The following is a 21,478-nucleotide window of genomic DNA, read 5'->3' as shown; positions in this document are numbered from 1 at the left end:
TTTTCCATTTCCAGCTGGGGGATTTGAAACTGTCCACCGTTTAAACCCTGTGTGTACAGTAACACAGTCATTGTCTTCGATAGCCGAGGGATTAAACAGAAGTCGCCACTCCGCAAAGCATGACTGCAGTAATTGCTAAAGCCTGAAAAACGTTATTGTTATTAGCAAACGTTATCTTGGACGCCTCAACTTGGTTCATGTGCAAAAAGATGGATTCAGTACTTTCTCGTGACCTATAATTTTTTTTTCTCTCCACAGGGATTCATTCCCATAACTGTGCCGGATATGCTGAAAGGAGCCGTGTTTGTAAGTACAGAATTTCATAGAATCCCTACAGTGCAGAAGGAGGCCATTCAGCCCATCGAACCTGCACCGACAACAATCCCACCCAGGTGCTATCCCCGTAACCCCACATATTTACCCCACTAATCCCTTTACCCTACGCATCCCGGGACACCAAGGGGCAATTTAGCATGGCCAATCCACCCTAACCTACACATCTTTGGACACCAAGGGGCAATTTACCATGGCCAATCCACCTAACCTGCACATCTTTGGACACTAAGGGGTAATTTAGCATGGCCAATCCACCTAACCTGCACATCTTTGGACACCAAGGGGCAATTTAGCATGGCCAATCCACCTAACCTGCACATCTTTGGACACTAAGGGACAATTTAGCATGGCCAATCCACCTAACCTGCACATCTTTGGACACTAAGGGACAATTTAGCATGGCCAATCCACCTAACCTGCACATCTTTGGACACCAAGGGGCAATCTAGCATGGCCAATCCACCTAACTGCACATCTTTGGACACCAAGGGGCAATTTAGCATGGCCAATCCACCTAACCTGCACATCTTTGGACACTAAGGGACAATTTAGCATGGCCAATCCACCTAACCTGCACATCTTTGGACACCAAGGGGCAATTTAGCATGGCCAATCCACCTAATCTGCACATCTTTGGACACTAAGGGACAATTTAGCATGGCCAATCCACCTAACCTGCACATCTTTGGACACCAAGGGGCAATTTAGCATGGCCAATTCACCTAACCTACACCTCTTTGGATATTAAGGGACAATTTAGCATGGCCAATCCACCTAACCTGCACATCTTTGCACTGTGGGAGGAAACCGGAGCACCCGGAGGAAACCCACTCGGACACGGGGAGAACGTGCAAACTCCGCAACAGGCAGTGACCCGTGGCCGGAATTGAACTCGGGTCCCTGGCGCTGTGAGGCAGCAGTGCTAACCACTGTGCCACCCAGCACAGCGCAGAAACAGGTCTTCCGGCCTATCTGGCCCATGCTGGTGTTTAAGCTTCGCGTGAGCTTTCTCCCCGTCGCGCCCCATCAGCACATCCTTCTGTTCCTTTCTCTTTCGTTTGTTCATCTGACTTCCCCCTTCAGTGCCTCTATTCTCGTCTCAGCTGCTCCCCGGGATAGTGAGTTCCACGTCCTTGCCGCTGTCTTGGTGAAGATGTGAGTCTAACCTCAGTGGTTGGTAAGCTGATGGAGAAGATCCTAAGGGACAGGATTTATGAGCATTTAGAGAGGTTTAGTATGCTCAAGAATACTCAGCACGGCTTTGTCAAGGGCAGATCATGCCTTACGAGCCTGGTGGAGTTCTTCGAAAATGTGACTAAACACATTGACGAAGGGAAGGCAGTAGATGTGGTATATATGGATTTTAGCAAGGCGTTCGATAAGGTCCCCCATGCAAGGTTTCTCGAAAAAGTGAGAGGGCATGGGATCCAAGGGGCTGCTGCCCGGTGGATCCAGAACTGGCTTGCCCAAAGGAGGCAGAGAGTGGGTATAGATGGGTCTTTTTCTAAATGGAGGTCGGTCACCAGTGGTGTGCCCCAGGGATCTGTTCTGGGACCCTTGCTGTTTGTCATTTTCATAAATGACCTGGATGAGGAAGCGGAGGGATGGGTTGGTAAGTTTGCCGATGACACGAAGGTTGGTGGGGTTGTGGATAGTCTGGAGGGATGTCAGAAGTTACAGAGGGACATAGATAGGATGCAAGACTGGGCGGACAAGTGGCAGATGGACTTCAACCCAGATAAATGCATCGTGGTCCATTTTGGTAGGACAAATGGGATGAAGGAGTACAATATAAAGGGAAAGACTCTTAGTACTGTAGAGGATCAGAAGGACCTTGGGGTCCGGGTCCATAGGACTCTAAAATCGGCCCCGCAGGTGGAGGAGGTGGTTAAGAAGGCGTATGGTGTGCTGGCCTTTATCAATCGAGGGATTGAGTTTAGGAGTCCGGGGATAATGATGCAGCTATATAAGACCCTCATCAGACCCCACTTGGAGTACTGTGCTCAGTTCTGGTCGCCTCACTACAGGAAGGATGTGGAAAAGATTGAAAGGGTGCAGAGGAGATTTACAAGGATGTTGTCTGGATTGAGTGGCATGCCTTATGTGGATAGGCTGAGAGAGCTCGGTCTTTTCTCCTTGGAGAGACGAAGGATGAGAGGAGACCTGACCTGATAGAGGGATATAAGATGTTGAGAGGCATAGATCGGGTGGACTCTCAGAGGCTTTTTCCCAGGGTGGAAATGGCTGCTACGAGAGGACGCAGGTTTAAGGTGCTGGGGGGTAGGTACAGGGGAAATGTTAGGGGGAAGTTTTTCACACAGAGGGTGGAGGGCGAGTGGAATCGGCTGCCGTCAGTGGTGGTGGAGGCAAACTCAATCAGGTCTTTTAAGAGACTCCTGGATGAGTACATGGAGCGTAATAGGATGGAGAGTTATAGGTAGGTCTAGAAGGTAGGGATGTGTTCGGCGCAACTTGTGGGCCGAAGGGCCTGTTTGTGCTGTAGTTTTTCTATGTGGACTCTCAACTGCCCTTTGAAAAGCCACAAAGTTCAAGGGGCAACTAGGGATGGGCAATAAATGTAAGAAGTCTCACAACACCAGGTTGAAGTCCAACAGGTTTATTTGGTAGCAAAAGCCACACAAGCTTTCGGAGCGCTGCCCCTTCATCAGTTGAGGCCAAATGGCCTCCTTCAACACTGTCGGGTTTCTATTTCTGAGACATTCCTGCACTAGTTTGGTCCTTTTGGTGTTAAAAATAATGCACTCACCTGATGAAGGGGCAGCGCTCCGAAAGCTAGTGGCTTTTGCTACCAAATAACCCTGTTGGACTTTAACCTGGTGTTGTGAGACCTCTTACTGTGTTTACCCCAGTCCAACGCCGGCATCTCCACATCATATAATCATATAAACCCTACAGTGCAGAAGGAGGCCATTCGGCCCATCGAGTCTGCACCGACCACAATCCCACCCAGGCCCTACCCCCACATATTTTTTACCCGCTAATCCCTCTAACCTACACATCCCAGGACTCTAAGGGGCAATTTTTAACCTGGCCAATCAACCTAACCCGCACATCTTTGGACTGTGGGAGGAAACCGGAGCACCCGCTGGCTGGCCAACATCAATAAATGTTGGCCAGCCAGCGACGCCCATGTCCCATGAATGAATTAAAAAAATATATTTTAACAATGTTTATTAAATTCATTTATTATTGCCACAAGTGAGGCTTAGATTAACACTGCAGTGAAGTTACTGTGAAAATCCCCTAGTTGCCACACTCCTGTTCGGGTTACACTGAGGGAGAATTTAGCACGGTCAATGCACCCTAACCAGCACGTCTTTCGGACTGTGGGAGGAAACTGGAGGAAACCCACACAGACACGGGGGGGAGAACGTGCAGACTCCACACAGACAGTGACCCAAGCCGGGAATCGAACCCGGGTCCCTGGCGCTGTGAGGCAGCAGTGCTAACCACTGTGTCCCCGTGCTGCCAATGATGCTGTGTGTCGCAATTTCTCCATTTCCCCTCTAGCCAATTATTCTAAATCCCGAACCTCTGGTTATTTAACGTGGCAGAGATGTGAAATTCCTATTTTTTTACAGGAGGGTTGCGGAATGAGGCCGAATGCTAAATCCTCCCAGGTTTACCAGATTGACCCAACCCACTTTGAAGATCTCTGCCTGGCGGGAACATCTGAGGTTGGCATCGCAGGTAAGCCTGTCTTGTCAGGTTAGATTGATTTGATTTATTATTGTCACACATATTAGCATACAGTGAAAAGTATTGTTTCTTGCGCGCTATACAGACAAAGCATACCGTTCAGAGAGAAGGAAAGGAGAGGGATCAGGCGGGTAAGTGGAACTGATCCACTTCAGATCAGCCATGATCTTATTGAATGGCGGGGCAGGCTCGAGGGGCTAGATGGCCTACTCCTGCTCCTATTTCTTATGTTCTAAACATGTGGGTGTCGCGTCTGGGTGGGATTGTTGTCGGTGCAGGCTCGATGGGCTGAATGGCCTCCTCTGCACTGTAGGGATTCTGTGATTCTATGAAAGGCGCGATAGACACTAATAAATCCAATGGGGGAACTGGGGAGCCTTGATCTAAAGAGGGGTAAGAATGTGGAAGTATAATTTGTGAAATGTGGTTAAGGCAAAACAGCATTTGGGGGAAGTTAAGGCAGGAAGTTACAGGAGGATGGGGCTCGATGGAGGGGGAGGTTTGAGCTTGGATCTGTTGAGCCGACCCCACCCACCCCTGCCAGTGCTGTGAATAATTTGCTGCAAAGGATTATTTTCCTGCTGAAAGATGCTCTTGTTTTCCAGGTTATTTCATGGATCACGCTGTTAGCCTGCAGGATCTGCCTGTGAGGTAAAATGAATTATTCAAGAGCGCTGGGTGAGAATGGAAAGCATTGTGTCATCATTCTCCTCCCTGCTGACATCTCAATTTGCCCTTCGCGCCGGAGAATTTCAGAACTTGTTATGTTGTGTTTAGTTTCCAATTTCTCCCCTCATTGAGGGACGGCATGGTGGCACAGTGGTTAGCATTGCTGCCTCACAGCGCCAAGGACCCCGGGTTCGATTCCCGGCTTGGGTCACTGTCTGTGCGGAGTCTGCACGTTCTCCCCGTGTCTGCGTGGGTTTCCTCCGGGTGCTCCAGTTTCCTCCCACAGTCCAAAGATGTGCAGGTTAGGGTGCATTGGCCGTGCTAAATTCTCCCTCAGTGTACCCAAACAGGCGCCGGAGTGTGGCGACTAGGGAATTTTCAGTGACTTCGTTGCAGTGTTAATGTTGCATGCTAAATTGCCCCTTAGTGTCAGGCAGATTAGCTTCACTACTTGGAAGGTTGCTATATAAATGCACATTGTTGTTGAATGTTGCTGGGGTGAGTGATGCCCATGAGGTGGAGCTCACCACACTGGTCTCTTCTCTTACAGGATGGTCTGTTGCAGTACGTGCTACAGAGCAGAGACCGACACTGGCAGAGAGGCCTGGGGATTGTACAGAGTTCACCATTTCACCAAGGTACCAAATCCTTTACCCTGCTCTGTGATGTCATTTGTATTTGGGAGGTGAGCAATGAAGGGAGGGGTGTGGGGAAAAGGCTGGAAAGGCTGCATACTGTAACATAGGAACAGGCATAGGCCATTCAGCCCCTCCATTCTGTTCTGCCATTCAATTGGATCACGGCGGATCTGTCTGTGTTGGATCACGGCGGATCTGTCTGTGTTGGATCACGGCGGGTCCGCCTGTGTTGGATCACGGCGGATCCGTCTGTGTTGGATCACGGCGGATCCGTCTGTGTTGGATCACGGCGGATCTGTCTGTGTTGGATCACGGCGGATCTGTCTGTGTTGGATCACGGCGGGTCCGCCTGTGTTGGGCCCCGGGCGGGTCCGCCTGTGTTGGATCACGGCGGGTCCGCCTGTGTTGGATCACGGCGGATCCGTCTGTGTTGGATCACGGCGGATCCGTCTGTGTTGGATCACGGCGGATCCGTCTGTGTTGGATCACGGCGGATCCGTCTGTGTTGGATCACGGCGGATCCGTCTGTGTTGGATCACGGCGGATCCGTCTGTGTTGGATCACGGCGGATCCGTCTGTGTTGGATCACGGCGGATCCGTCTGTGTTGGATCACGGCGGGTCCGTCTGTGTTGGATCACGGCGGATCCGTCTGTGTTGGATCACGGCGGATGCGTCTGTGTTGGATCACGGCGGGTCCGTCTGTGTTGGATCACGGCGGGTCCGTCTGTGTTGGATCACGGCGGGTCCGTCTGTGTTGGATCACGGCGGGTCCGTCTGTGTTGGATCACGGCGGATCCGTCTGTGTTGGATCACGGCGGGTCCGCCTGTGTTGGGCCCCGGGCGGGTCCGTCTGTGTTGGGCCCCGGGCGGGTCCGCCCGCCTGTGTTGGACCCCGGGTGCGTCCGCCCGCCTGTGTTGGGCCCCGGGCGCGTCCGCCCGCCTGTGTTGGGCCCCGGGCGGGTCCGCCCGCCTGTGTTGGGCCCCGGGCGGGTCCGCCCGCCTGTGTTGGGCCCCGGGCGGGTCCGCCCGCCCGTGTTGGGCCCCGGGCGGGTCCGCCCGCCTGTGTTGGGCCCCGGTGCACGGCGGGTGTGTGCGTGTGTTGTCCTTGTTCAGTTCTGAAATTTTTAACTGATCCTCAACATCAGCATCTTTTAGCCGGAGATAGTTCCAGATTCCCACAACCCTCTGACATCATCCCTGAACAACCTGGCTCTAATTTTAAGGCCCCCACTCCCCCTACAATCTGTCATCTGTCAGAAATCCACGTTGAATAGCTGAGGCCTGGCCACCCAGTGTCAGCTTGCTTTCTGTTGTGTTGCAGGTTGAGATGTTTGGGGTGACAGCGGCAGAGACCGGCAGCGAGAGCGCGGAGATCCTGGATGAGTTTGTGAAGCTGCAGAAGGAAATCTTCTCCGATCTTGGGCTCCATTACAGGTGAGAACGCGAGTGTGTCGAAGGAGTGCAGTCTGTTTGTTTGATTTCCATGCCGGCGATTCCTTTTCCTTTCTGGTCTCCACATCTCTCTCTCTCTCCCCCCGCCGCCTTGTCTCCAGTTACATTCCTTGCCAGCTGTCCTGTGCCAACAGATCTGCCTTCCTCACCCCCCATCCCCACACCTGTTGCTCCTTGAGTGTCTCTGGGCTCTAACCCAGAGCCTGTTGGGTTGTAGCCGAATGGATAACACACTCCCCTTTGGGTCCAAAACTTGGAGAGTTCAATCCCCACTCAGAGTCATAGAGGTTTACAGCATGGAAACAGGCCCTTCGGCCCAACTTGTCCAAGCGCCCTTTTATTTTAAACCCCTAAGCTAGTCCCAATTGCCCACGTTTGGCCCATATCCCTCTATACCCATCGTACCCATGTAACTGTCTAAATGCTTTTTAAAAGACAAAATTGTACCCGCCTCTACTACTAGCTCTGGCAGCTCGTTCCAGACACTCACCACCCTCTGTGTGAAAAAATTGCCCCTCTGGACCCTTTTGTATCTCCCCCCTCTCACCTTAAACCTATGCCCTCTACTTTTAGACTCCCCTACCTTTGGGAAAAGATGTTGACTATCTAGTTGATCTGTGCCCCTCATTATTTTATAGACCTCTATAAGATCACCCCTCAGCCTCCTACGCTCCAGAGAAAAAAGTCCCAGTCTATCCAGCCTCTCCTTGTAACGCAAACAAGAGAACTGGGCACCAAAAAAACGAGGCGAGGCGGACACTCCCAGTGCAGTGCTGAGGGGGTGCTGCACTGTCTGAGGTGCCGTCTTTCGAATGAGCCATTAAACCGAGGCCTAGTCTGCCCCTTCAGGTCAACCTAAAAGATCCCGCGGCCACTATTTCGAAGAACGTAGAATCCCTGCAGTGCAGGAGGAGGCCATTCGGCCCATTGAGTCAGCACTGACCACAATCCCACCCAGGCTCTGATCCCCATAACCCCATGCGTTTACCCCACTAATCCCCCTGACGCTAAGTGGCAATTTAGCACGGCCAATCCACCTAACCTGCTCATCTTTAGGAATGTGGGGGGAAACCGGAGCACCCGGAGGAAACCCACGCAGACACGGGGAGAATGTGCAAACTCCACACAGACAGTGACCCGAGCCGGGAATTGAACCCGGGTCCCTGGCGCTGTGAGGCAGCAGTGCTAACCACTGTGCCACCGTGCCGCCCAATGGGGGAAGTTTTCCCCAGTGTCCTGGTCAATATTTATCCCTCAACCGGCACATCACTGAAACACTGTCCGATTATTATCACGTTGCTGTCTGTGGGAGCTGGCTGTTCAGAGATTTTGCCACATTTCCCTACACGTCCGCAGAGTCCATCGCTGGCTGTAAAGTGCAGCTCTTGGGAAAGATGCTAAATAAACGCAAGTCTTTTTGCCGTCCTGCAATAGGCTGGGATTTTTGCTCCCGTTTGCCATCTCCCAACCAGAAAAAAGCCCACGGCAGCACAGTGGTTAGCACTGCTGCTTCACAGCTCCAGGGTCCCGGGTTCGATTCCCGGCTTGGGTCACTGTCTGTGTGAAGTTTGCGCGTTCTCCCTGTGTCTGCGTGGGTTTCCTCCGGGTGTTCCGGTTTCCTCCCACAGTCCGAAAGATGTGCGGGTTAGGTGGATTGGCCGTGCTAAATTCTCCCTCAGTGTACCCGAACAGGCGCCGGAGTGTGGCGACTAGGGGATTTTTACAGTAACTTCATTGCAGTGTTAATGCAAGCCTTATTTGTGACACTAATAAATGACCTTGACAAGTTTACATGTTCTCCCCGTGTAATGTAGGCCTACCTGTTTCCTCCCACACTCCAAAGATGTGCAGGTTAGGTGGATTGGCCGTGCTAAACTAAACTTTAAGCATCGTGGTTCGCACTGCTGCCTCACAGCGCCAGGGACCCGGGTTCGATTCCCGGCTCGGGTCGCTGTCTGTGTGAAGTTTGCGCGTTCTCCCCGTGTCTGCGTGGGTTTCCTCCGGGTGCTCCGGTTTCCTCCCACAGTCCAAAAATGTGTAGGTTAGATGGTTTAGCCATGCTAAATTGGCCCTTAATGTTAGAGGGATTAGCAGGGTAAATATGTGGGGTTACAGGGATAGGGCATGGGTGGGATTGTGGTCGGTGCAGACTGGATGGGCCAAATGGCCTCCTTCTGCACTGAAGGGATTCTATGATTCGTCCAATGTGTGTTCCATTAACTTAAAAGGTTCTATTCCACCCATCCTTTTAGATCGTGCGTTCTATCTCAGCTACCCTCTTTTCTTTTCCCTCGAGTTTAGCGGGGTAAATACATGGTGTTATGGGGATAGGGCCTGGGTGGGATTGCTGTCGCTGCAGACTCGATGGGCTGAATGGCCTCTTTCTGCACTGTAGGGATTCTGTGATTCAATCTCACCCCTTACTCAATGTCAACCCCACTGCCGTCTGATATTACCACTGTTTTATTTCACAAGGTATCCTGGTGCCCGGGACGTGATCCTCACTCACCCGTGACCATGTACCCATTGCTGTGCGTTCTCTGTACAAAGACTTACTTCCCTGCTGTCTGTCCCGAGCTTGCTCTTTGTCTGTTCTCCAACCCTGTCCTCTCTCGCCACCATTAACCCTGTGGGTCACAGTGTCGCTAATATCCGGGTGTGTGTTTTGTCTTTGGCAGGGTGCTGGATATGCCGACCCAGGAACTCGGGCTGCCAGCTTATCGCAAGTTTGACATTGAGGCCTGGATGCCTGGAAGGGGTAGTTACGGAGAGGTAGGTTTGATGGATTCGTTGTTGAGTGTATTGACTCTTGCAGGTTAACAGCCACATGGACAACACTGAATAGCATTTAGACCCTTTCCTTACAGCATGAAGTGTCTACAATTTCCGGTTTCCTCCCACACTTCAAAGATGTGCAGGTTAGGTGGATTGGCCATGCTAAATTGCCCCTTAGTGTCCAAAGATGTGCGGGTTAGGTGGATTGGCCATGCTAAATTGCCCCTTAGTGTCCAAAGATGTGCAGGTTAGGTGGATTGGCCATGCTAAATTGCCCCTTAGTATCCAAAGATGTGCGGGTTAGGTGGATTGGCCATGCTAAATTGCCCCTTAGTGTCCAAAGATGTGCAGGTTAGATGGATTGGCCATGCTAAATTGCCCCTTAGTGTCCAAAGATGTGCAGGTTAGGTGGATTGGCCCTGGTAAATGTGTGGGGTTACGGGGATAGGGTGGATAGGAGGTAAGATACTCTATCAGAGAGTCAGTGCAGTCTCAATGGGCCGAATGGCCTCTTGCACTGTAGGGATTCTATGTTCCTTCCTTGAGGAAGGAGAACAAACCTGTCCGCACCTGAATCACTTCATTATTGCTACTTAGGTTCTAGATTACTGCCACCCTTTCAGTACCACCTTTGCATTGTCAGAGGATAACATCCACGTGAAATTAAAATTTGCTTTGCAGTCACTTGCGTTGCTTCTGTCCATTGGTTGGTACAGCACAGAAAGAGGCCATTCAACCCATCGAGCCAGTGTTAACGCTTCAAAAGAGTTGTCCAATTAATCCCACTCTCCCCTCCCCTTTCTCCACAGCCCCGTCAATATTTTCCCTTCGTGCATTTATCCCATTTCCTTTTCAATGCAACTCTTGAATCTGCTTCCCGATGCGTCAGGAATCCAAGAATGTAAAAACAGTGGCACAGTGGTTAGCGCTGCTGCCTCACTGCACCAGGGACCCAGGTTCGATTCCCGGCTTGGGTCACTGTCTGCGGAGTTTGCACGTTCTCCCCGTGTCTGTGTGGGTTTCCTCTGGTTTCCTCCCACATTCCGAAAGACGTGCTGGTTAGAATCATTGAGGTTTACAGCATGGAAACAGGCCCTTCAGCCCAACTTGTTGAGTTATGAGGGGAGGCTGGATAGACTGGGACTTTTTTCTCTGGAGCGTAGGAGGCTGAGGGGTGAACTTATAAAGGACTATAAAATAATGAGGGGCACAGATCAGCTAGATAGTCAACATTTTTTCCCAAAGGTAGGGGAGTCTAAAACTAGAGGGCACAGGTTTAAGGGGAGAGATACAGAAGGGTCCAGAGGGGCAATTTTTTCACACAGAGGGTGGTGAGTGTCTGGAACGAGCTACCAGAGGCAGTAGTAGAGGCGGGTACAATTTTGTCTTTTAAAAAGCATTTAGACAGTTACATGGGTAAGATGGGTAGAGAGGGATATGGGCCAAATGCGGGCAATTGGGGCTAGCTTCGTGGTTTAGGTGGATTGGCCATGTTAAATTGCCCTTTAGTGTCCAAAGATGTGCAGTTTAGGTGGATTAGCCATGCTAACCTGTCCCTTGGTGTCCAAAGATGTGTAAATTAGGGGGATTAATGGGCTAAATAGGTGGGATTATGGGGATAGGGTCTGGGTAAGATGGTCTATTGGAGAGTCTCTGCAGACTTGATGGGCCAAATGGCCTCCTTCTGCACTGTAGGGATTCTGTTCTTGGATTCTGTGTTAAATTTATTTTCCTTGTTTTGTTTCTGGTTCTGTAATCAATGACCCTTTAAATTGGCAAGCTCTCCTACCAACCTGATATAATTTGACGTAATATTCTGCGGGGTTTTTTCATTGTAAAATGTAATCTTTTCAATATTGCAATAAGGCCTCTTTCTTGGGTCACAGCCACGCTATAGGAAAGATGTGAATGCACTGGAGGGGGTGCGGAGGAGATTCACCAGGATGCTGCCTGGGGTGGAGCATTTGAGTTATGAAGGGAGGTTGCGTAGGCTTGGGTTGTTTTCGTTGGAGCAGAGAAGACTGAGGGCGACCTGATCGACGTGTACAAGATTGAGGGACACGGACAGAGTGGATAAGGAGCAGCTGTTCCCCTTAGTTGAAGGGTCAGTCACGAGGGGACATAGGCTCAAGGTGAGGGGCAGGAGGTTGAGGGGGGGATGTGAGGAGAATCTTTTTTACCCAGAGGGTGGTGAGGGTCTGGAATGCGCTGCCTGGGAGGGTGGTGGAGGCGGGATGCCTCACATCCTTTAATAAGTACCTGGATGAGCACTTGGCACATCATAACATTCAGAGTGATGGGCCAAGTGCTGGCAAGTGGGACCAGGTGGGAGGTCAGGTGGTTCTCACGTGTCGGTGCAGACTCGATGGGCTGAAGGGCCTCCTCTGCGCTGTGTGATTCTATGATTCTTGCTGACATTCTTTCTGAGGGCTTCAGAATGCAAATTCTGAATAAAGAAACTTACTGGGATCTCCGCATTAATGGGAACATTGGCACTTATTGCCCATTTCGAGTTGCCCTCGAGAAGTTTGTGAGAAGCCACTGCCTTGAACAGCAGCAGCCCCTGTGGTGTAGGCACACCCACAATGCTGTTAGGGAGCTAGTTCTAAGATTGTTGACCCAGCAACAGTGAAGGAATGACCATTCAGTTCCAGGTCAGGACGGTGAGTGACCCGGAAGGGAACTGGCAGCAAAATACTGCAGATGCTGGAATCTGAAACCAAGAGAGAAAATGCTGGAAAATCTCAGCAGGTCTGGCAGCATCTGTAAGGAAAGAAAAGAGCTGACGTTTCGAGTCCAGACGACCCTTTGTCAAAGCTAAAAGGCATAGAAAGTGGGAGATATTTATACTGCAGGGGGAGGGAATGAAAGATGAGTCGTAGCCACAGAAATCAGGGGAAAGGCTGCTAATGGCAGCCCATAGAGAGATTTGATTTGATTTATTATTGTCACATGTATTAACATACAGTGAAAAGTATTGTTTATTACGCGCTATACAGACAAAACATACCGTTCATAGAGAAGGAAAGGAGAGAGTGCAGAATGTAGTGTTACAGTCATAGCTAGGGTGTAGAGAAAGATCAACTTAATGCGAGGTAGGTCCATTCAAAAGTCTGACAGCAGCAGGGAAGAAGCTGTTCTTGAGTCGGTTGGTACGTGACCTCAGACTTTTGTATCTTTTTCCCGACGGAAGGAGGTGGAAGAGAGAATGTCCGGGGTGCATGGGGTCCTTAATTATGCCGGCTGCTTTGCTGAGGCAGCGGGAAGTGTAGACAGAGTCAATGGATGGGAGGTTGGTTTGCGTGATGGATTGGGCTACATTCACGACCCTTTGTAGTTTCTTGTGGTCTTGGGGCGCAAATGGCCAAACGGCAGAGAAGCTGAAATCAGAGGGGAAGGTGTGACAGATGAAGATGTCGGGGGAGTGGGGGGGAGATGGGTGGGAGAGAGGTAAAATTGAGAAAAGGGGGGAAGAAAAGGGGGGATTAAAAAAATGGGGGAAGAGTGGGGGGTAAAGAAGAATAAAGAAAGACAACAAAGAAATAAAAGGTCGGGAACAGTAAAAAATTAAATAAAATAGAATGAAAACAGAGGGGTTGAGGTGGGGTGGAGCGAATCATTTGAAGTTGTTGAATTCGATGTTGAGACCGGAAGGCTGTAAAGTGTCCAGCCGGAAGATGAGATGCTGTTCCTCCGGTTTGTGTTGAGCTTCACTGGAACATTGCAGCAGGGCCAAGGACAGACATGTGGGCACGGGGAGCAGGATGGTGTGTTAAAATGGCAGCAACCGGAAGGTCAGGGTCCTGATTGCGCACAGACTCTCAACGTCAGCTCTATTCTCGCCTTCGCAGAGGCTGCCAGACCTGCTGAGATTTTCCAGCATTTTCTCTCTGGGTTGCAGATGATGGTGTCCGCTCGTCCCGCTGGGTGGTGGAGGTGGGGGGTTTGGAAGGTGCTGTCCAAGGAGCTTGTGGCGCATCTCAGTTCAACATGTTGTTAGGAGTTTACTATAGGCCCCCAAATAGTAATAGAGATGTGGAGGAAGAAATTGCTAAGCAGATTATGGATACGTGTGGGGGTCACAGGGTAGTTGTCATGGGGGACTTTAACTTTCCAAATATTGATTGGAACCTTTGTAGGTCGAATAGTTTGGATGGGGCACTTTTTGTGCAGTGTGTGCAGGAGGGTTTCCTGACACAATATGTGGTTAGGCCGACAAGGGGTGAGGCCACATTGGATTTGGTACTGGGAAATGAACCGGGCCAAGTGTTAGATTTGGTTGTGGGAGAGAACTTTGGAGATAGTGACCACAATTCGGTGTCTTTTGTTATTGCAATGGAGAGGGATAGGGCCGGACGGCAGGGCAAGGCTTACAATTGGGGGAGAGGTAATTATGATGCGATTAGGCAAGAATTAGGGGGCATAAGATGGGAACAGAAACTGTCAGGGAAAGGCACTGATGAAAAGTGGAACTTTTTCAAGGAACAAATACTGGGTGTCCTTGATAGGTATGTCCCTGTCAGGCAGGGAGGAAATGGCCGAGTGAGGGAACCGTGGTTCACAAAAGAGGTGGAATGTCTTGTGAAAAGGAAGAGGGAAGCTTATGTAGGGATGAGGAAACAAGGTTCAGATGGCTCGATTGAGGGTTACAAGTTAGCAAGGAATGAGCTGAAAAAGGGGCTGAGGAGAGCTAGGAGGGGACATGAGAAGTCCTTGGCGGGTCGGATCAAGGAAAACCCCAAGGCTTTTTACTCTTATGTGAGGAATAAAAGAATGACCAGGGTGAGGTTAGGGCCGGTCAAGGACAGTGGTGGGAACTTGTGTATGGAATCAGTAGAGATAGGCGAGGTGATGAATGAATCCTTTTCTTCAGTGTTCACCAAGGAGAGGGGCCATCTTTTTCAGGAAGAGAAGGTGTTACAGGCTAATAGGCTGGAGGAAATAGATGTTCGGAGGGAGGATGTACTGGCAGTTTTGAATAAACTGAAGGTCGATAAGTCCCCTGGGCCTGATGAAATGTATCCTAGGATTCTTTGGGAGGCGAGGGATGAGATTGCAGAGCCTTTGGCTTTGATCTTTGGGTCCTCACTGTCCACGGGGATGGTGGCAAATGTTGTTCCTCTGTTTAAGAAAGGGAATAGAAATGACCCTGGTAATTATAGACCGGTTAGTCTGACTTCGGTGGTTGGTAAATTGATGGAAAAGGTCCTTAGGGATGGGATTTACGACCATTTAGAAAGATGCGGATTAATCCGGGATAGTCAGCACGGATTTGTGAAGGGCAAGTCGTGCCCCACAAATTTGATAGAATTTTTTGAGGAGGTAACTAGGTGTGTTGATGAAGGTAGGGCGGTTGATGTCATATACATGGATTTTAGTAAGGCGTTTGATAAGGTCCCCCATGGTCAGCTTATGATGAAAGTAAGGAGGTGTGGGATAGAGGGAAAGTTGGCCGATTGGATAGGTAACTGGCTATCTGATCGAAGACAGAGGGTGGTGGTGGATGGAAAATTTTCGGACTGGAGGCAGGTTGCTAGCGGAGTGCCGCAGGGATCGGTGCTTGGTCCTCTGCTCTTTGTGATTTTTATTAATGACTTAGAGGAGGGGGCTGAAGGGTGGATCAGTAAATTTGCTGATGACACCAAGATTGGTGGAGTAGTGGATGAGGTGGAGGGCTGTTGTAGGCTGCAAAGAGACATAGATAGGATGCAAAGCTGGGCTGAAAAATGGCAAATGGAGTTTAACCCTGATAAATGTGAGGTGATTCATTTTGGTAGGACAAATTTAAATGTGGATTACAGGGTCAAAGGTAGGGTTCTGAAGACTGTGGAGGAACAGAGAGATCTTGGGGTCCATATCCACAGATCTCTAAAGGTTGCCACTCAAGTGGATAGAGCTGTGAAGAAGGCATATAGTGTGTTAGCTTTTATTAACAGGGGGTTGGAGCTTAAGAGCCGTGGGGTTATGCTGCAACTGTACAGGACCTTGGTGAGACCGCATTTGGAATATTGCGTGCAGTTCTGGTCACCTCACTATAAGAAGGATGTGGAAGCGCTGGAAAGAGTGCAGAGGAGATTTACCAGGATGCTGCCTGGTTTGGAGTGTCGGTCTTATGAGGAAAGGTTGAGGGAGCTGGGGCTGTTCTCTCTGGAGCGGAGGAGATTGAGGGGAGACTTAATAGAGGTTTATAAAATGATGAAGGGGATAGATCGAGTGAACGTTCCAAGACTGTTTCCTCGGGTGGATGGAGCTATTACAAGGGGGCATAACTATAGGGTTCATGGTGGGAGATATAGGAAGGATATCAGAGGTAGGTTCTTCACGCAGAGAGTGGTTGGGGTGTGGAATGGACTGCCTGCAGTGATAGTGGAGTCAGACACTTTAGGATCATTTAAGCGGTTATTGGATAGGCACATGGAGCACACCAGGATGGTAGGGAGTGGGATAGCTTGATCTTGGTTTCAGATGAAGGTCGGCACAACATCGTGGGCCGAAGGGCCTGTTCTGTGCTGTACTGTTCTATGTTCTATGTAACATTAAGTGTTGACCTTAATTTCAACTAGCGTGTTGCATTTGCCTCTTTTTGCATTTTAATCAAACATGGTAATAATTTTATTTCTCTTTATGCAAGCTTTCAAGTGCATCCAACTGCACGGACTACCAAAGCAGGAGGTTGAATATAATGTACTATGAGGAAACTGATCGGTTAAAGTACGCTCACACTGTGAGTAGGAGGCCCAGCTCCATCTTATACTCATTCATCCGGTTATTTTTTAAATTCATTCATGGGATGTGGGCGTCACTCACTGGGCCAGCATTTATTGCCCGTCTGAGTGGCTTGCTGAACCACTTCAGAGGGCATTTAAGAGTCAACCACATTGCTGTAGAACTGGGGTCGGGTGTAGTCCGGGTAAGGATGGTAGATTTCCTTAGGACATCAGGGTGGCACAGTGGTTAGCACTGCTGCCTCACAGGGCCAGGGACCCGGGTTCGATTCCCGCTTGGGTCACTGTCTGTGCGGAGTCTGCACGTTCTCCCTGTGTCTGCGTGGGTTTCCTCCGGGTGCTCCGGTCTCTTCCCACACTCCAAAGATGTGTAGGTTAGGTGGATTGGCCATGCTAAATTGTCCCTCAGTGTCAGGGGGACTAGCCAGGGTAAATGCATGGGGTTATGGGGATGAAGCCTGGGTGGGATTGTGATCGGTGCAGACTTGATGGGCCGAATGGCCTCCTGCACCATAGGATTCTATGATTCTGTTAGATGCCAACCTAAGAACATAAGAACATAAGAAATAGGAGCAGGAGAAGGCCATCTAGCCCCTCGAGCCTGCCCCGCCATTCAACAAGATTATGGCTGATCTGATAGTGGTTTAGTTCCACTTACCCGCCCGCTCCCCATAACCCTTAATTCCCTTATTGATCAGAAATCTATCTACCTGTGACTTAAACATATTTAACGAGGTAGCCTCCACTGCTCCAATGGGCAGAGAATTCCAGAGATTCACTACCTTATCATGTTTCCTGTACAGGGAATTATTTAATAAACTGGGGTAAAAGGAGATATTTTTTGGTTTCATGTTTCGGCACCCCCATTTGAAAGAAAATGATGTACTTGTCTAATCCTCCTTCTGCTTACGCACAGGTTAACGGGACTGCGTGCGCCGTACCCCGCACTCTCATCGCTATCCTGGAATGTAACCAGTTAAAGGTAAATCCCATGGTTCACGGTCCCCGTGTTGTCAGAGTGATGCTCAGGAAAGAGATAGTTGGTGAAGTGCCCTACCTTCGATTCACATTCCTGGCAAACCGTAGGATAGGGTGGCATGGTGGCACAGTGGTTAGCACCGCTGCCTCACAGCGCCAGGGACCCGGGTTCGATTCTGACCTCCGGCCATTGTCTGTGCGGAGTCTGCACGTTCTCCCCGTGTCTGTGTGGGTTTCCTCTGGGTGCTCCCGTTTCCTCCCACAGTCTTAGGGGCGATCTTATAGAGGTCTATAAAATAATGAGAGGCACAGATCAGCTAGATAGTCAACATCTTTTCCCAAAGGTAGGGGAGTCTAAAACTAGAGGGCATAGGTTTAAGGTGAGAGGGGAGAGATACAAAAGGGTCCAGAGGGGCAATTTTTTCACACAGAGGGTGGTGAGTGTCTGGAACAAGCTGCCAGAGGTAGTAGTAGAGGCAGGTACAATTTTGTCTTTAAAAAGTGTTTAGACAGTTACATGGGTAAGATGGGTATAGAGGGATATGGATGGGCCAGATGCGGGCAATTGGGACTAGCTTTGGGGTTTAAAAAAGGGCAGCATGGACAAGTTGGACCGAAGGGCTTGTTTCCTTGCTGTAAACCTCTATGACCCTATGACAGTCTGAAAGATGTGTAGGTTAGGTGGATTGGCCATGCTAAATTGCCCCTTAGTATCCAAAGATGCGTAGGTTAGGAGGATTGGCCGTGGTGAATGTGCGGGGTTACGAGGATAGGGTGGGGGAAAGGGCCTGGATAAGATACTCTGTCAGAGAGTTGGTGCAAACTCAATGGGCCAAATGGCCTCCTCCTGCACTGGAGAGCTTTTATGATCCTTCCTTATGGAACGAGGAAAAAAACCTCTAGATATCTGAATCATTTACAGTGTTGCTGCCTGGGTTCTAGATTGAAAGATGTGCAGGTTAGGTGGATTGGCCATGCTAAATTGCCCCTTAGTGTCCAAAGATGTACAGGTTTGTAGGGGATTAAATGTGTAGAGTTACGGGGATACGGTGGGGTTGGGCCTTGGTAAGATGTTCTGCCGGTGAGTCACTGCAGACTCGATGGGTCGAATGGCCTCCTCCTGCACTGTAGGGATCCTATCAATTTGAAGTTACAAATAATAATGTTATGCTATCACCATGGTACTCCCAGCATCCCAACCGGAACCAATCCGGCTTTCCGGCCTGGCCTACACCGGCTGAACGTGAATGCTGCCAGAGACACCACAACGAGCGGCAGCAAAGCCCTTGCTTGTCCGTGAGGCATACCACAGTCGAATAGCTGCCCGTCGATTGCGAAGTTGCTGTTAATTGGTTGTGCCCTTTGCTTTCAGGATGGCACTGTGCGGGTTCCAGCCGTCCTCCAGCCATACCTCGGCCGAGAAGTGATTGGCCAGCCCGCGCACAGCCCTTTGTTGTACATCGGACCGAACCAGTACCAGAGGAATCTCAACAAGACGGAGTGAGGGGCGACTGCTTCCCCGCAGCGCAGGAACGCTGGGATCTCCAAGTTGGCATTTCATCGAGACCGTAGAGACTTGACGAAGGGCAGTCAACTGACCCATAAACTGCTCAGATTGGAGGTCGCGGCCTCTGGAGATATTTCCTATTGTCCCTTCTCTGTGTTTCTGACACCTCGTTGGGGGGGAGAACGTTTTAATCTGGGGTCTCCCCACCCCTCCGGTGCCTGGCACAAGGTTGAATCCAAACCGGGACAGTTAGGGAAGGCAGGTGTGGTTGGGAGGGGAGTTAGGGAGGAGAGAACGTGACCCAGGGAGTCTAATCATTCCCTGAATCATTTACAGGTATTAACTTTCCAGGAGGGACCATTGGATAGTCTGTGTGGGGATACGGTGTGGGAAGAGGGTCTGGGTAACATACTCTGTCAGAGAGTCAGTGCAGACACGATGGGCTGAATGGCCTCTTCTGGGATCCTATGATCAGCAGTCAGGAGCCTTTTCTTCTGTAACGCAGAAGGTGCTGAGTTAGTTGTAGCTTCCATTCTCCCCCCTCTACCTCCCAAGAAGAACCAGGACTTTGCAAAGCACCGAGAGAAAGTGTTTCGCACAGTCAGCAGACTAAGGAGGCCAGGATTTATTTAACCAGATTAGAGAATGCAGCGATGTCCATCCAGTACCTTGGCTGAGCCTGAGCACCTCATGCTATCAGGAGAGGCTGGAGTATTGTTGGTCAGGTTGGCTTTCCATCCCACCGTGACCTGGAGATGCTGCCTTCTCCAGACCACCTCCTTGGAGCCACACGATTCCCGGCATGGCGTCGGGCGGGGAAATCCGTGAAGGAGCAGCGGGACTTGCTCCGTTGGGATGGCGGGTAACTGGGAGAGGATTCGGAAGGTGATGGGGACGCCCTGTGCTGTTGTCTGCACCTTGGGTAGGCGAGGAGATACCAGGCATGGTCCACCCTTTGAGTTTGAAAATCAGCAATTCCCTGAACGGCACAGTGGGTTAGCACTGCTGCTTCACAGCGCCAGGGACCTGGGTTCGATTCCCGGCTTGGGTCACTGTCTGTGTGGAGTCTGCACATTCTCCCCGTGTCTGCGTGGGTTTCCTCCGGGTGCTCCGGTTTCCTCCCACAGATGTGCAGCTTAGAGCGATTGGCCATGCTAAAATTGCCCCTTAGTGTCCTTGGATGCGTAGATTAGGGGGATTAATGGGGTAAATAGGTGGGGTTACGGGGATAGGGCCTGGGTAAGATGCTATCATAGAATCCCTACAGTACAGAAGGAGGCCATTCAGCCCATTGAGTCTGTACCAACCACAATCTCACCCTGGCCCTATTCCTGTAACCCCGCACATTTATAGAACATAGAAAGCCACAGCACAAACAGGCCCTTCGGCCCACAAGTTGTGCCGATCACATCTCCACCTCTAGGCCTATCTATAGCCCTCAATCCCATTAAATCCCATGTACTCATCCAGAAGTCTCTTAAAAGACCCCAACGAGTTTGCCTCCACCACCACCGACGTCAGCCGATTCCACTCACCCACCACCCTCTGAGTGAAAAACTTACCCCTGACATCTCCTCTGTACCTACCCCCCAGCACCTTAAACCTGTGTCCTCTCGTAGCAACCATTTCAGCCCTTGGAAATAGCCTCTGAGAGTCTACCCTATCCAGACCTCTCAACATCTTGTAAACCTCTATCAGGTCACCTCTCATCCTTCGTCTCTCCAGGGAGAAGAGACCAAGCTCCCTCAACCTATCCTCATAAGGCATGCCCCCCAATCCAGGCAACATCCTTGTAAATCTCCTCTGCACCCTTTCAATGGCTTCAACATCTTTCCTGTAATGAGGTGACCAGAACTGCGCGCAGTACTCCAAGTGGGGTCTAACCAGGGTCCTATAAAGCTGCAGCATTATCTCCCGACTCCTAAACTCAATCCCTCGATTAATGAAGGCTAGTACGCCGTACGCCTTCTTGACCGCATCCTCCACCTGCGAGGCCGATTTAAGAGTCCTATGGACCCGGACCCCAAGGTCCTTCTGATCCTCTACACTGCTAAGAATGGTACCCTTCATATTATACTGCTGCTTCATCCCATTGGATCTGCCAAAATGGATCACCACACACTTATCCGGGTTGAAGTCCATCTGCCACTTCTCCGCCCAGTCTTGCATTCTATCTATGTCTCGCTGCAACTTCTGACATCCCTCCAAACTATCCACAACACCACCTACCTTGGTGTCGTCAGCAAACATACCAACCCATCCCTCCACTTCCTCATCCAGGTCATTTATGAAAATGACAAACAGCAAGGGTCCCAGAACAGATCTCTGGGGCACTCCACTGGTCACTGACCTCCATGCAGAGAAAGACCCCTCCACAGCCACTCTCTGCCTTCTGCAGGCAAGCCAGTTCTGGATCCACAAGGCAACAGCCCCTTGGATCCCATGCCCTCTCACTTTCTCAAGAAGTCTTGCATGGGGGACCTTATCGAACGCCTTGCTGAAGTCCATATAGACCACATCCACCGCTCTTCCTTCGTCAATGTGTTTGGTCACATTTTCAAAGAACTCAACCAGGCTCGTAAGGCACGACCTGCCCTTGACAAAGCTGTGCTGACTACTTTTGATCATACTAAACTTCTCTAGATGATCATAAATCCTGTCTCTCAGGATCCTCTCC

At 50.4% G+C, this 21,478-nt stretch overlaps 1 protein-coding gene across 3 annotated transcripts in view; it reads left to right on the top strand.

The window, feature by feature from the left end:
- sars2 (seryl-tRNA synthetase 2, mitochondrial) overlaps nucleotides 1-20,387 on the top strand; it is a 50,499-nt gene extending 30,112 nt beyond the window's left edge. For 2 of the 3 annotated variants that reach the window (XM_078241808.1, XM_078241807.1), the window contains exons 8-16: nucleotides 259-306; nucleotides 3,939-4,047; nucleotides 4,662-4,707; nucleotides 5,276-5,363; nucleotides 6,686-6,798; nucleotides 9,495-9,588; nucleotides 16,223-16,315; nucleotides 17,233-17,298; nucleotides 18,667-20,387. In XM_078241808.1, coding sequence (XP_078097934.1) covers nucleotides 259-306; nucleotides 3,939-4,047; nucleotides 4,662-4,707; nucleotides 5,276-5,363; nucleotides 6,686-6,798; nucleotides 9,495-9,588; nucleotides 16,223-16,315; nucleotides 17,233-17,298; nucleotides 18,667-18,798 — 789 coding nt within the window. In that variant the 3' untranslated portion in view covers nucleotides 18,799-20,387. The remainder of the gene's footprint in view (nucleotides 1-258; nucleotides 307-3,938; nucleotides 4,048-4,661; nucleotides 4,708-5,275; nucleotides 5,364-6,685; nucleotides 6,799-9,494; nucleotides 9,589-16,222; nucleotides 16,316-17,232; nucleotides 17,299-18,666) is intronic. The other variant, XR_013500824.1, reaches the window with a different exon arrangement.
- Nucleotides 20,388-21,478: the final 1,091 nt, after the last annotated feature.

The sequence above is a fragment of the Mustelus asterias genome, chromosome 24 (assembly GCF_964213995.1).
Source record: "Mustelus asterias chromosome 24, sMusAst1.hap1.1, whole genome shotgun sequence".
Taxonomy (NCBI): Eukaryota; Metazoa; Chordata; class Chondrichthyes; order Carcharhiniformes; family Triakidae; genus Mustelus; species Mustelus asterias.
The sequence above is the reverse complement of the archived record's forward strand: the minus strand, read 5'-3'. Positions and strand labels throughout refer to the sequence as shown.